The sequence below is a fragment of the Chiloscyllium plagiosum genome, chromosome 41 (genome assembly GCF_004010195.1).
Source record: "Chiloscyllium plagiosum isolate BGI_BamShark_2017 chromosome 41, ASM401019v2, whole genome shotgun sequence".
Lineage (NCBI taxonomy): Eukaryota > Metazoa > Chordata > Chondrichthyes > Orectolobiformes > Hemiscylliidae > Chiloscyllium > Chiloscyllium plagiosum.
In genome coordinates, this window is record NC_057750.1 from 16,049,688 (window position 1) to 16,063,310 (window position 13,623).

Genomic DNA, 13,623 nt, shown 5'->3' on the forward strand with positions numbered 1-13,623 from the left:
CCCCAGCCTGTTCATCCTCTCCCTATAGCTCAGATCCTTCAACCCTGGCAACATCCTTGTAAATCTTTTCTGAACCCTTTCAAATTTCACAACATCTTTCCGATAGGAAGACCAGAATTGCACGCAATATTCCAACAGTGGCCTAACCAATGTCTTGTGCAGTCGCAACATGACCTCCCAATTCCTGTACTCAATACTCTAACCAATAAAAGAAGACATACCAAATGCCTTCTTCACTATTCTCTGTACCTGCGACTCCAGTTTCAAGGAGCTATGAACCTATACTTCAAAATCTCTTTGTTCAGCAACACTCCCTAGGACCTTACCATTAAGTGTATAAGTCCTGCTAAAATTTGCTTTCCCAAAATGCAGTACCTCGCATTTATCTGAATTAAAATCCACCTGCCACTTCTCAGCCCATTGGCCCATCTGGTCCAGATCCTGTTGTAATCTGAGGTATCCCTGTTCGCTGTCCACTACACCTCCAATTTTGGTGTCATCTGCAAACTTACTAACTGTACCTGTTATGCTCGCATCCAAATCATTTACATAAATGACAAAAGGTAGAGGACCCAGCATCGATCCTTGCGGCACTCCACTGGTCACAAGCCTCCTGTCTGAAAAACAACCCTCCACCACCACCCTCTGTCTTCTACCGTTGAGCCAGTTCTGTATCCAAATGGCTAGTTCTCCTTGTATTCTATGAGATCTAACTTTGCAAATCAGTCCCCCATGGGGAACCTTGTTGAACGCCTTACTGAAGTTCATATAGATCACATCTACCGCTCTACCCTCATCAATCCTCTTTGTTACTTCTTCAAAAAACTCAATCAAGTTTGTGAGACATGATTTCCCACGCACGAAGACATGTTGACTATCCCTAATCAGTCCTTGCCTTTCCAAATACATGTACATTCTGTCCTTCAGGATTCCCTCCAGCAACTTGCCCATCACCGACATCGGCTCACTAGTTTTAGTTCCGTGACTTATCCTTACCACCCTTCTTAAACAGTGGCACCACATTAGCCAACCTCCAGTCTTCTGGCACCTCACCTGTGACTATCGATGATCCAAATATCTTAGCAAGAGGCCCAGCAATCACTTCTCTAGCTTTCCACAGAGTTCTCGGGTACCCCTGATCAGGTCCAATGTGTTCCAAGACATCCAGCAATTTCTCCTCTGTAATATGAACATTTTGCAAGGTGTTGCCGTCTATTTCCCTATAGTCTATATCTTCCATATCCTTTTCACAGTAAATACTGATGCAAAATACTTGTTTAGTATCTCCCCCATTTTCTGTGGCTCCACACAAAGGCCACCTTGCTGATCTTTGAGGGGCCCTATTCTCTCCCTAGTTACCATTTTGCCCTTAATATATTTATAAAAACCCTTTGGATTCTCCTTAATTCTATTTGCCAAAGCTATCTCATGTCCACTTTTTGCCCTCCTGATTTCCCTCTTAAGTATTCTCCTACTGCCTTTATACTCTTCTAAGGATTCACTTGATCTATCCTGTTTATACCTTAATATGCTTCCTTTTTCTTAACCAAACCCTCAATTTCTTTAGTCATCCAGCATTCCCTATACCTACCAGCCTTTCCTTTCACCCTAACAGGAATATACTTTCTCTAGATTCTCATAATCTCTTCCTGAAGGCTTCCCATTTTCCAGCCGTCCCTTTACCTGCGAATATCTGCCCCCAATCAGCTTTTGAAAGTTCTTTCCTAATTCCGTCAAAATTGGCCTTTCTCCAATTTTGAACTTCAACTTTTAGATCTGGTCTGTCCTTTTCCATCACTATTTTAAATCTCATAGAATTATGGTCTCTGGCCCCAAGGTGCTCCCTCACTGACACCTCAGTCACCTGCCCTGCCTTATTTCCCAAGAGTAGGTCAAGTTTTGCACCTTCATTAGTAGGTACATCCACATACTGAATCAGAAAATTTTCTTGTACACACTTAACAAATTCCTTTCCATCTAAACCCTTAACACTATGGCAGTCCCAGTCTATGTTTGGAAAGTTAAAATCCCCTACCATAACCACTCTATTATTCTTACAGGTAGCTGAGATCTCCTTACAAGTTTTTTTCTCAATTTCCCTATTGGCAAACTTACCAACCCACCCTTCTACTTCGTCATTCAAGTTATTTGTAAAAATCACAAAGAACAGAGGTCCAAGAACCCTTTCTTGCAGAATACCACTGGTCTCCAAACCCCAAGCTGAATACTTTCCATCTTGTATGGGCGAGTCAGTTCTGTACCTAGACAGTCAGATTTTCCTGTATCCCATGTCTCCTTACTTTCTGAATGAGCCTACCATGGGAAACCTGATCAAACGCCTTGCTAAAATCCATGTACACCACCACTGCTGTACTTTCATCGACGTGTTTTGTTACATCCTCAAAGAATTCACTAAGGTTTATGAGACATTACCTGCCCTCCTCAAAACCATGCTGACCATCTCTAATCAAACTATGGTTTTCCAAGTAGTCATAAATACTGTCTCTTGGAATACTCTCCATTGCTTTGCCCACCACAGATGTAAGAATGACTGGTCTGTAATTCCCAGGATTATCCCTATTCCCTTTCTTGCACAAGTGAATAACATTTGCCACCCTCCAATTTTCTGACACTGCTCCAGTGGACAGTGAGGACGCAAAGATCATCACCAAAGCCTCAGCAATCTCTTCCCTCACTTCCTGTAGTAACCTATGATATATCCCGTCCGGCCCAGGGGATTTATCTATCCAAACTTTTCAGCACATCCTCCTTCTTAAATCAGTCAGTTTGAGCATATCAGTCTGTTTCACGCTGTCCTCAGAAATGTCAAAGCCCCTCTATTCCTAGCCTCACTAGCCTGTGGTACCAGTAGCAATCCTGAGATTACTACTTTGCTCATCCTGCCTTCTAGCTTCCAACCTAACTCCCCATATTCTGTTTTCAATTCCTCCTCCCTTTCCCTACCTATGTCATTGGACTGATGTGTACCATGACTTCTGGCTGCTCTCCCTCCCCCTTAAGAATCCTCTAGACTTGATCCAAGACGTCCTTGATCCTGGCACCTGGAAGGCAACATACCATCCAGAGTCTCAATCACGACCACAAATCTCCTGTCTGTTCCTCTCACAATTGAATCAATCACTATCCCTCTCCTATTTTTCCCTCCTTCCCTTCTGAGCCACAGAGCCAGGCTCAGTGCCAGAAACCTGGCCGCTGTGGCTTTCCCCTGGTAGGTTGTCCTCCCCAACAGTATCCAAAAACAGAATACTTATTATTGAGGGGAACGGCCACAGGGGATCCCTGCACAGTCTGCCTATTCCCTTTCCCTCTCCTGACTGTCACCCAGCTACTGTTATCCTCTAACTCCTCTCTATCACCCCCTCAGCCTCTCAAATGATCCAAAGTTCATCCAGCTCCAGTTCTCTAACGCGGTCTGTGAGGAGCTGGAGGTGGGTGCATTTCTTGTAGGCGAAGTCAGCAGTGACACAAGTGGTGACCCTTACACCCCACACCCTGCAAGAGGAGCATGCAACTGCCCTAGCCTCCATTCCCTCTGCTTTAAATTGCCAAGAAAGATTGAATAAATGAAAATAACCTTACCTTACCAATCCTCCACACACAGTCTTTTTTTTTGGTTAGAGGAATAGGAAGGGTGGGAGGCATGTCTAGTGTCTCAGGTTTAGCCACAGCCTGAATATGTCGATTCACGTGCTCAGCAATCCCTGTGCCTGCATCCACTCCTGTTGAGTCTTTGCTCTGCCGATTCATGAGGTAAGTGTTTCAAAGGGAAATTTACCTTCCTGGCAGCCCCCTGGTCCACGCTCTCACCACTCCCGCTGCTACAAATATGATGAAGAGGCTGGTAGAATGGAAAGTGAGAATCAAGGAGACCTAGTCATTGTTAAGGAAAGCAAGTGAAAGGGTGAGGGCACATGTGCAGAAAATGGATTGGACACTGCTGGTGACCCTGTTTACCATGGTAGCGGCAAGTCTTTGGCTGAGGGAAAATACATTTCTGAGGTCCCCGTGTGGAAGCTGTCATCATTAGAACAGATTGGCAACAAAAGAGAAAGTTTTGGAGAAACTGGTTCACTAATGTTGTTTTGGGGAGGAAAATCTGCTTCTTTACTTCATCAGGCCTACACTTGACTTTAAAACTACAGGAATGTGGTTGATTCTTAAATGCACTCTGAAATGGCCTAGCAAACTACTCAGTTGTATCAAATTGCTACGGTGTCTAAAAGGAATGAAATTGGACTGACTACCTAGGCACTGGAAATGACAACGATAAACCCAGACCCCTCAATCCTGCAAGCCCTTCTTGCTAGCATGTTGTACATTTGTGCTAAAATTGAGAGAGTTGTCCCTTGGCTGGTTGAGCAACGGCCTCACCATTGTCTGTAAGGTATGATTTGATGAATATGACTATGTCCCAGACACCACACTGCCCCCAGGTTGTCACTGGTGATTGAAATTGTTCATGCTCAACAATAATGACTGAGCAGCATTTTGTATGGCTTTCTATTTTTTCATCACTTTGCATGTTGTGCAAAGCCATACTCCGTTTTGTCTTTTAATGGGATTTATTTGCAACTATGCATTGTCTGCATGACTCAAGACTTTAAAGTGAATACAACTGAATAATCCCTTTGTTACTTGACAAGATTTTGTAACTTTTTAAACCTGACCTCAGTTACCAATGTGTTTATCTTAAAAACACATTTGCCATATTTTGTTTTGCACAGTTATGTTCAAATGAGAATGATGAATAAATAATACTTTTTCTCATTTTTACAGGGAGACCAGTGCAATTTCAGCCATGATTTAGGCCCACCAAGAAAGCGGGAGCTCTGCAGATTTTACTACAATGGATTCTGTGCGAAAGCAGAAAATTGTTTGTACATGCACAATATCCTTCTGTATTCTGATTTTGCAGTGGTGCTAAATTGATGGTATAACTCAGCCAGGTTGTGATAATAGGACTGTAAGCCATGTTGATGCAAGACCTAGGAAAAGACTACTATATCTTGATTTGACACTGTAAAGGCTGTAGTTTCAGTGCAGTATTAAGTACTTTCATGGAGCTTCAGATTTCTGGCACAGCTGATAATCTTGTTTTACAAATACTGTGTTGATGAAGTGCACAATCTTGACTGTGCTACCAGCATATTCCGAGTTCATTTTCCAGGAGTGAAGCTTTGAGAATGCATGTTTTAATTTCAGAAAACTAGCGCCATGTCTTCACCTTAGTTTTATAAAAGCTGGTTAATGCAGAGGGACTACTACAATTTTACAGGAAAATAATATTTTCTAAAAAATTGTAATATTACTGGGTTTAAACACTCGCATAAACTATGTAAATAAATATGGAGAATTAGAGAAAGTACAGGAAAATAATTATTTTGGGAGGGAGTTCACTTTTTCTTAACCTAAAAGGTTTAATCAAAATTTTTATTTTATATGTAGTCTTAAATGTACTTCTTATATTTCCTTCAAGTGTTGCTCTTCAATCCTGTAAATATTTTTACATTAGCATTCAGTCATTCTTCAGACACTCATCCTAGTTATGCTTATTTCGATTGGATTAAATTTGTGATTCTTTCTCGCTTGTTCTAACAACCCTCCAAGGTTTTTTTGACTGGCCTGTAATTGTTTGGCTAACTCCAGAATCTGCTTTTTGCTAAACAGTGCCACTTTTTAAATAGTTATATGGAAGCAGCTGTCATCTTTTCTCAGCTTGCATGCCAGTCTGTTTTTCACCAATTCCTAACTTTGAAAAGTTCAAAACTGTCCATAATGTCCAATCCATATCATGCTGCCATGGCTGATATTCTGTGAGCCAGCTTGAGTGATTGTGTTAGTCCAAGATTTCCCCAGTTTAAATTCATAGAATCACGCAGTATGGAAATGGATCCTTTGGAGCAAGCATTCCATGCTGACCGTGATTCCAAACTAAACTAGTCCCACCTGCCTGCACTTGGCCCATATCCCATCAAACATTTCTTATTCATGTACGTATCTAACTGTCTTTTAAACGTTATAACTGAATCTGCATCTATCTCTTAATTTGGAAGGTCATCACATGCACGAACCACAAAATAGGGCCCCTTAGACTTGAAATCCCTCACCCTAGGAACCAGAAACCTGTCATTCCTATTATCTATAAAGTTAAAAATCACACAACACCAGGTTATAGTCCAACAGGTTTAATTGGAAGCACACTAGCTTTCGGAGCGACGCTCCTTCATCAGGTGATTGTGGAGGGCTCGATCGTAACACAGATGTTACGATCGAGCCCTCCACAATCACCTGATGAAGGAGCGTCGCTCCGAAAGCTAGTGTGCTTCCAATTAAACCTGTTGGACTATAACCTGGTGTTGTGTGATTTTTAACTTTATAGATAATAGGAATGACAGGTTTCTGGTTCCTAGGGTGAGGGATTTCAAGTCTAAGGGGCCCTATTTTGTGGTTCGTGCATGTGATGACCTTCCAAATTAAGAGATAGATGCAGATTCAGTTATAACGTTTAAAAGACAGTTAGATACGTACATGAATAAGAAATGTTTGATGGGATATGGGCCAAGTGCAGGCAGGTGGGACTAGTTTAGTTTGGAATCACGGTCAGCATGGAATGCTTGCTCCAAAGGATCCATTTCCATACTGCGTGATTCTATGAATTTAAACTGGGGAAATCTTGGACTAACACAATCATTCAACTTTGTACACCCCAGTCCAACACCGGCATCTCCGAATCATGACTGTTATCTATACCCCTTGTTATTTTATAAACCTCTCTAAGACCACTACTCAACCTTCTACTCTTCAGTGAAAAACCTCTGAGCCTATCCAGCCTTTCCTTATAACTCAAATCCTGCATTACCAGCAACATCCTGGTAACTCTCGTCTGAACTCTCTCCAGCTTAAAGGTATCCTTTCTATAACAGGAAGACCAGAACTGAGCGCAGTATTCCAGAAGAGGCCTCACCAATGTCCCACACAACCTCAAAGTAACATCCCAGTTCCTATACTCAAAAGTCTGAGCAATGAAGACAATCCTGCTCAGCACCTTCTTAACCACCCTATGTATATGTAATGCAAACTTCAAAGAATTATGTACATGAACCTTAGGTCCCTCTATCTACAACACTGCACAACACCCTACCTTTAATTGTATACATGATGCAGAGGTGCTGGTGTTGGATAGGGTTGGACAAGATCAAAAATCACACAACACCAGGTTGTAATCCAACGGGTTTATTTGAAAACACTAGCTTTCGGACTGCTGCTCCTTCATCAGGTGCTTGCACTATAAGCTGGTGTTGTGTGATTTTTGACCTTTAATTGTACAAGTCTTGTCTTTGTTTGTTTTACCAAAATGCAATACTTTTCATTATCCAAATTGAACTCCATCTGCAACTCTTTTGTCGGTGGACCCAATTTTTCAAGATCTCTTTGTATTCTTAGATAACTTCTGACAGTGTTTTTCACCTGTTGAACCATGTCCTATGCCACCCTTTCAGAACAGCCAATCTGCAAGCTTCCTCCTGTCAAATAACCAGATAAGCCAATATGCAGAAGAATAAGAAATAATGATGTTGTATGGACAGCAGTTTGCCTCCATTATGATATGTAATGAAACTATGTGCAAATAAGGATTTATTATCACCATAATTTGATCTCCATTGCATAATACATTACCTCTTCTAAAATCATGGTATATCGTTAGGCTGGCTGCAATTTGTGTGATGAGACACCTACTTAGGTAAACAAGTACAGGTGTATATAGAAAGAAACTAATAATGTCCCCCCATTTTTTAGGATAAGCATCTTTTTCTGTGGACTCCTATCTGTTTTCTTCCAAGAGTTCTAACTATTGAACAAATTGCCTTCTTCCTGAGGTCTTTTAAAACTTTTAAGCTTGGTGTTAGCTAGTCAGTATTACTCAAGTTACTTCTCTTCTGCTATTTCCAACCTTGGTGCTCTGCACCTTGGGTCTTGGCTGTTCAACTCAGTGCCACTAATGCAAAGATATAGCGTAACATCCAGTGGCCTTGATCTGATTCCAGAGTGTGGTGGTGCTGGTACACCTCAGTACCTCACTCTGCTGCAGGCCCACAGATAACCTCCGGATGCTGCACTTCTCTATCTTCCACCCTAAACATGTTAAAGAACATCCCTGTGCCTCCACTTCTTGCCTTAAAACAACTGCCAAACCTTAAAGAGACTATTGTTCCCAGTAATCTACCCAGGCTTCAGGACAACATCGACCACAATACCACGCTACTCTGCCGTGGCAACCTGTGCAAGACATGCCACATCATCAACATGGATGCTACCATAACACGTGTGAACATCACCCACCATGCAGATGTTACAACAATGGATGAATGGACATTATGCAACAATCGCCAGACAGGAATGTTCCCCCCCAGTTGGGGAACACTTCAGAGGTCATGAACATTCAGCCTCCGATGTTTGGGTAAGCTTCATCCAAGATGGCCTTCGAGATATACAGTAATGCAGAATTACCGAGCAAAAACTGATAACCAAGTTCCGTACCTATGAAGACATCCTCTTATTGGGTTCATGTCTTGCTGAATGTAATCCCATCATACTGTTCTGTATCTGTTAAATCTTCCTTCGTGTTCTGTTTTGACGCCATCACCTTGATAACTTTTTTGATCTCTCTAATTAGTTTATACAGTTTTGGATTACTTGTTACTTTGGTTCGACCCTCGACATGTGACTCTTATACCTGTCATGTTATTCCAGCCATTTGGTTTTCTCCAGCACCACCTTATTTTGAATTTTTAAAAATCATCTCTGCATCAATCAATTGGATTATAGGTCATCCATTGTCTTGCGATTCAGCTGTTGACACTTTACTGTTAGCTACTGACACTTTTGATCACCTGCAGAGACTTATTATTCAGCCTGTTGACATTCCACTCAAGTCATTTGTATGATCTTTTGATCTTCCTGTTTATAAGTTCTGTGCCTGTGTGCTTGTTTTCATTTCACCTGGTAAAGGAGCAGCGCTCCAAAAGCTTGTGATTTCAGATAAACCTGTTGATATAACCTGATGTTGTGCAACTTCTAACCTGATTCCAGAGTGGTGAGGTGTTATTGGATAGAGGTCAGTTTAAGAGTGTGGTGCTGGAAAAGCACAACAGGTCAGGCAGCATTCGTGAAGCAGGAGAATCGACGTTTCGGGCATAAGCCCTTCATCAGAAATTAGGCTTTTGGGCCGGAGGGCTGAGAGATAAATGGGAGAGGGGTGGAGTTAGGGGAGGTAGCTGGGAAAGCGATAGGTGGATGAAGGTGAGGGAGAAGGTGATAGGTCAGGGCGGCAGTGATGGACGGGTTCGGAGGGTGGTGCCGAATTGGAGGCTTGGAACTGGGATAATGTGGGGGAGGGGAAATGAAGAAGCTGTTGAAATCCACATTTATCCCATGTGGTTGCAGGGTCCCAAGGTGGAATATGAGGCATTCCTCCTCCAGGTGTTGGGTGGTAATGGTTTGGCAGTGGATGAGGCCCAGGACCTGCATGTCCCTGATGGAGTTGAAGTGTTCAGCTACGGGGCAGTGGGGTTGGTGGGTGCAGGTGTCCCAGAGATGTTCTCTGAAACGATCCGCAAGGAGGCGTCCTGTCTCCACGGTGTAGAGGAGGCCACACTGGATGCAACTCAGCACCACCCTCAGGACCTGTCCATCTCTATCCCCTCTGATCTATCACCTTCTCCCTTACCTTCATCCATCAACGTTTTCCAAGCTCCCTCTCCCCAACCCCACCCCCCTCCTATTTATCTTTCAGCCCCCCGGCTAACAAGCCTCATTCACAATGAAGGGCTTATGCCCAAAGCACGATTCTCTTGCTCCTCGGATACGGCTTGACCTGCTGTGCTTTTCCAGCATTGCACTCTCAACTCTTATCTCCAGCATCTGCAGTCCTCATATTCTCCTGGAGCTCAGGTATAGAATCATACAAAATATTATCTGCTCTGAGCTATCAGATAAAATTTGAAAGTTTTTGCGGATCCTAGAACTTTCTATATACTCCATAAACTTAAGCAGATTTTTTTCTGCTGAATTTGTGCTCCTCTGCAAATGTAAACCTGAAGGTTTACTGTCGGCGAATGTTTATGAGTATATGAATAAAGCTAACCCTAACCTTCACAGTTTAGAAAAGAGACAAGATCTAATATGGTACAGGTTATGATAGTTGTAGAATTAACAGCATCAATTTTTCATTGCGGGATAAAACTGAGAGGTTGTCGACTCATACATTTATTGATCCATTTGAAAAATATCAAAGTAATTGATAAAATTTTGGTTGAGTTCCTGTAGTTATAAAAATCAAGAAAGTCATTGTCCTTAATATGCCTCACATGAATTCCCTTGTAAATTCTATCATACAACTGGAAATTGTTACCAGGGTGATGAGTGCAAATTTTCCCATCGACATTTAACTGAAGAAACCAGGGAGCTTCTGGACAAGGTAAAGCAAATTACAGATTTTCTTTCACCCAGTTTTCTCCCTTTCTGTTAGCAGTGACTATCAGCAAGATGTAGTTGCCTCCAGTTGATACATTGCTCTTTAGTACATTGCTCTAGTCAATTCAGTTGTGATTCTGGACCTTATCTACAGATTATTTTATTTATGGATTGAAGAAAGTATATTTGAATGTGACCATGTTCTCTCAAATATCTATATATGAGTAGTTTTCAGCAGGTGGTCACTGGGTGATTTGGATAGAAGGAATTATGGCTGATTTGTGAGATCATTATGACTGCCTAAATCAGCTCACATTAAAGGCCGTGAATTGAACAGGAAAATGTCAAATCTTCATTGACAGCATGAATTACTGCAGTATATTTTTCCTTCAGTTCTTTTGGTAGCACTGAAACAGATAGATTTGAATTGTTTATTTCAGTGAACACAGTTGTCATATAATTGGCAGCCAAAATTATTACCTTCACACGGGGAAATTGCTTGTCTTCGAAAGAGGTTGCAATAAAGCTATTCCAGTCAATGATATTGTAGTTTCTTATACTTTGATTGCACATCCACAGTTTGAATGTTTAATTTCATGCCAGCAGAGCAGGGCAAAAAAAAAATACTTTTTCTGGTTTTTCTGGAAAATTTGTCTCTTGAGGTGGCTCTCCTGTCCTCTAGTCCACCTGTATAGCCTTATTGAATTCACTGGAGTTGACCTACATTACCAGCAGAGCAATAAAAGAGAATTTTACAAATCTACGTACGTTTATATCCGTAGGTTAAATGATTGTATTCCACGAGTGTGTAAGGAAAGTTAGTTCTTTCCATTTGTTAGCAAGGTGTTGGCTGTGTTGCTGGGAGTATTGAACAGTGTTGGTTTTACAAGTCTCACAAACAGTTAAATAGTAAAATGGTAGTCAAAGAAGGGCAGAGCTGTTTATAGACCAGAAAAATGATTTTACGAAAGCAGGTGGATGGCTAAGGTATGAAATGAGTAATTTCCAGGTGTTTGGATCAGCAAAGCTAGCTGCTAGAAGATGGTAGAAGGTAAATTGGATATCATAAAATTCAAGAGGATGTCAAGAGAATTGTGGTAGTGTAGTTGTAATGTCACTGGAATAATTATTCAGAGGGAACATGGACTGAAATTCCACCCTGGAAACTAATGGTGTAAATAAACGTGTCCTTTAATAACGGGAAGTGGGTCACTAGAGGCTCATTGACGATGTTACCTATTATGGTGATGAAACATCTGAAAATGAACCTTCCAGTTCAGCGAGCAAACTTGCATCCAAAATGTCCTTTATATACCTAATGTCATTTTTGGAAGGAAGTCTGTGGTTCTTATCTGGTCTGGCCTGCATGTGACTTCAGACCTGCAATGATGCAGCTAACTGTTAACTGCCATCTGAAATGGCCCAACATGCCTCTCTGTTCAAGGGCTGTTAGGGATAGACCAGCAAATGTGGCCCACATGCCATGAATGGATTTGTACAAAAAATGCATTTAAAAATGTAGTAGTCTGTAATTTGAAAAATCTCCAGATGGGATACACCTCAGGAAGCTAAAAGAAAGTAAGGGTGTGAAATTGCAGAACCTCTTGCCCAAAGTTTGCAGTGAGACTCAGAAATTTAGTGAACAATAGGAGGATTGTAATAAATTACAAGAGGACATAGATTTGTAAAATTTAATGTGGAGAAATGTAAAGCACTGCATTCTGGTAGGATGAATGAGGAAAGGCAAAATGAACCAAATGGTACAACTTTAAAGCAGGTCAAAACAGAGAGACCTGAGCTGTAGGTATACAATCTTTAAAGGTATAAAACAAATAAGGGAGGCTATAATTAAAGAGGACAAGAGCAGGGAAGTTGTACTAAACATTTTCAGAGCACTCATTCGGTCTCAAATGTGATATTGTTTATTTCTGGCCATCGCACTTTATTAAGGGGACTTTGCTTAATTTACAGAAAAAAAATTACTAGAATAGACTATGATTGAAAGACTTGCAGTTCTGTAGAGAATCTGGAAAATCAAGTGTTGTCCTCCTTCCAGCAGAAAAGGTTAAGAGGAATGTTAATAAAAGTGTTCAAAATCATAAATTGTTTTGATAGAACAAATAAATAGAAGCTGTTTCCAGTGGCAGAGGGGGTCAATAATCAGAGGACATTAATTGACAATGATTGGCAAAAAGAACCAGAGCAACATGAATTTTTTTTTACACAGTAATTTGTTATGATTTGAAATGCATTGCCTAAAAGTGAGGTGGAACTTTCAAAAGGAAATTGACCCTGACAGAAGGAAAATTCTAGGGCTATGAAGAAAGAGCAGGACATCAGATGAACTCATTAGTTCTACCAAAGAATCAGCACAGGCATGACTAGCCTCCCCCTCTGGTGTATCATTTTATGGTTCTGTGAATTGGTCATTAAATTATTAATTTTTCATCTTTTCAATCAGATGCTAGCCAGTGAGGCAGAAGCTGGGGCAGAGGATGAGAAGGAAGTGGAAGAGCTAAAAAAACAAGGAATCACTCCCTTACCGAAGCCGCCACCTGGAGTTGGATTGTTACCCACACCACCTCGGCCTCCAATGCCACCACCTTCGAATATGCCCAATGTCCCTCGGCCTCCCATGATGGGACCACCTCCCCCACCTGGTCCCCCACCACCTGGTCCCCCACCAATAGGTCCTCCGCCTCCAGGCCCTCCACCCCCTGGACCACCATGTCTTCCAGGCCAAAAGAAGATCCCCTCGCTCTTTGAAATTGTTGTTCAACCCACTCCACACCTGGCACATAAAATGGGAATGAGGTAAATATTTCATGCCATATTCTTAAATTTTGACACCAATCTATTAAACTTTCTTAAATGGCTGGTTTCCAGTGCAGAATGACACCAACAGTGCGGGTTCAATTCCTTTACCAGCTGAGGTCACCAGGAAGGTCTAGCCTTCTAAGCCTCTCCCTTTGCCTGTGGAAAGATGACACTCAGGTTAAACCTGCCACCAGTTGTCTCTTTCAAATGAGACAGCAGGCTGTGCTCCTTTGAAACTGCGGCAGTTTTCACATACTGTACATACTTGAGTAATGGTTGATGTCTAAAAATGGGCCCTGACTTAGCAAAAAA

The 13,623-nt window shown here is 41.6% G+C and overlaps 1 protein-coding gene across 3 annotated transcripts in view; it reads left to right on the forward strand.

Annotated features, from left to right (window-relative positions):
- zc3h4 (zinc finger CCCH-type containing 4) overlaps positions 1 to 13,623 on the forward strand; it is a 160,139-nt gene that overhangs the window by 134,847 nt on the left and 11,669 nt on the right. For all 3 annotated transcript variants that reach the window (XM_043681008.1, XM_043681007.1, XM_043681006.1), the window contains 3 exons: positions 4,798 to 4,909; positions 10,389 to 10,498; positions 12,956 to 13,308. In XM_043681008.1, the coding sequence (XP_043536943.1) occupies positions 4,798 to 4,909; positions 10,389 to 10,498; positions 12,956 to 13,308 (575 nt within the window). The remainder of the gene's footprint in view (positions 1 to 4,797; positions 4,910 to 10,388; positions 10,499 to 12,955; positions 13,309 to 13,623) is intronic.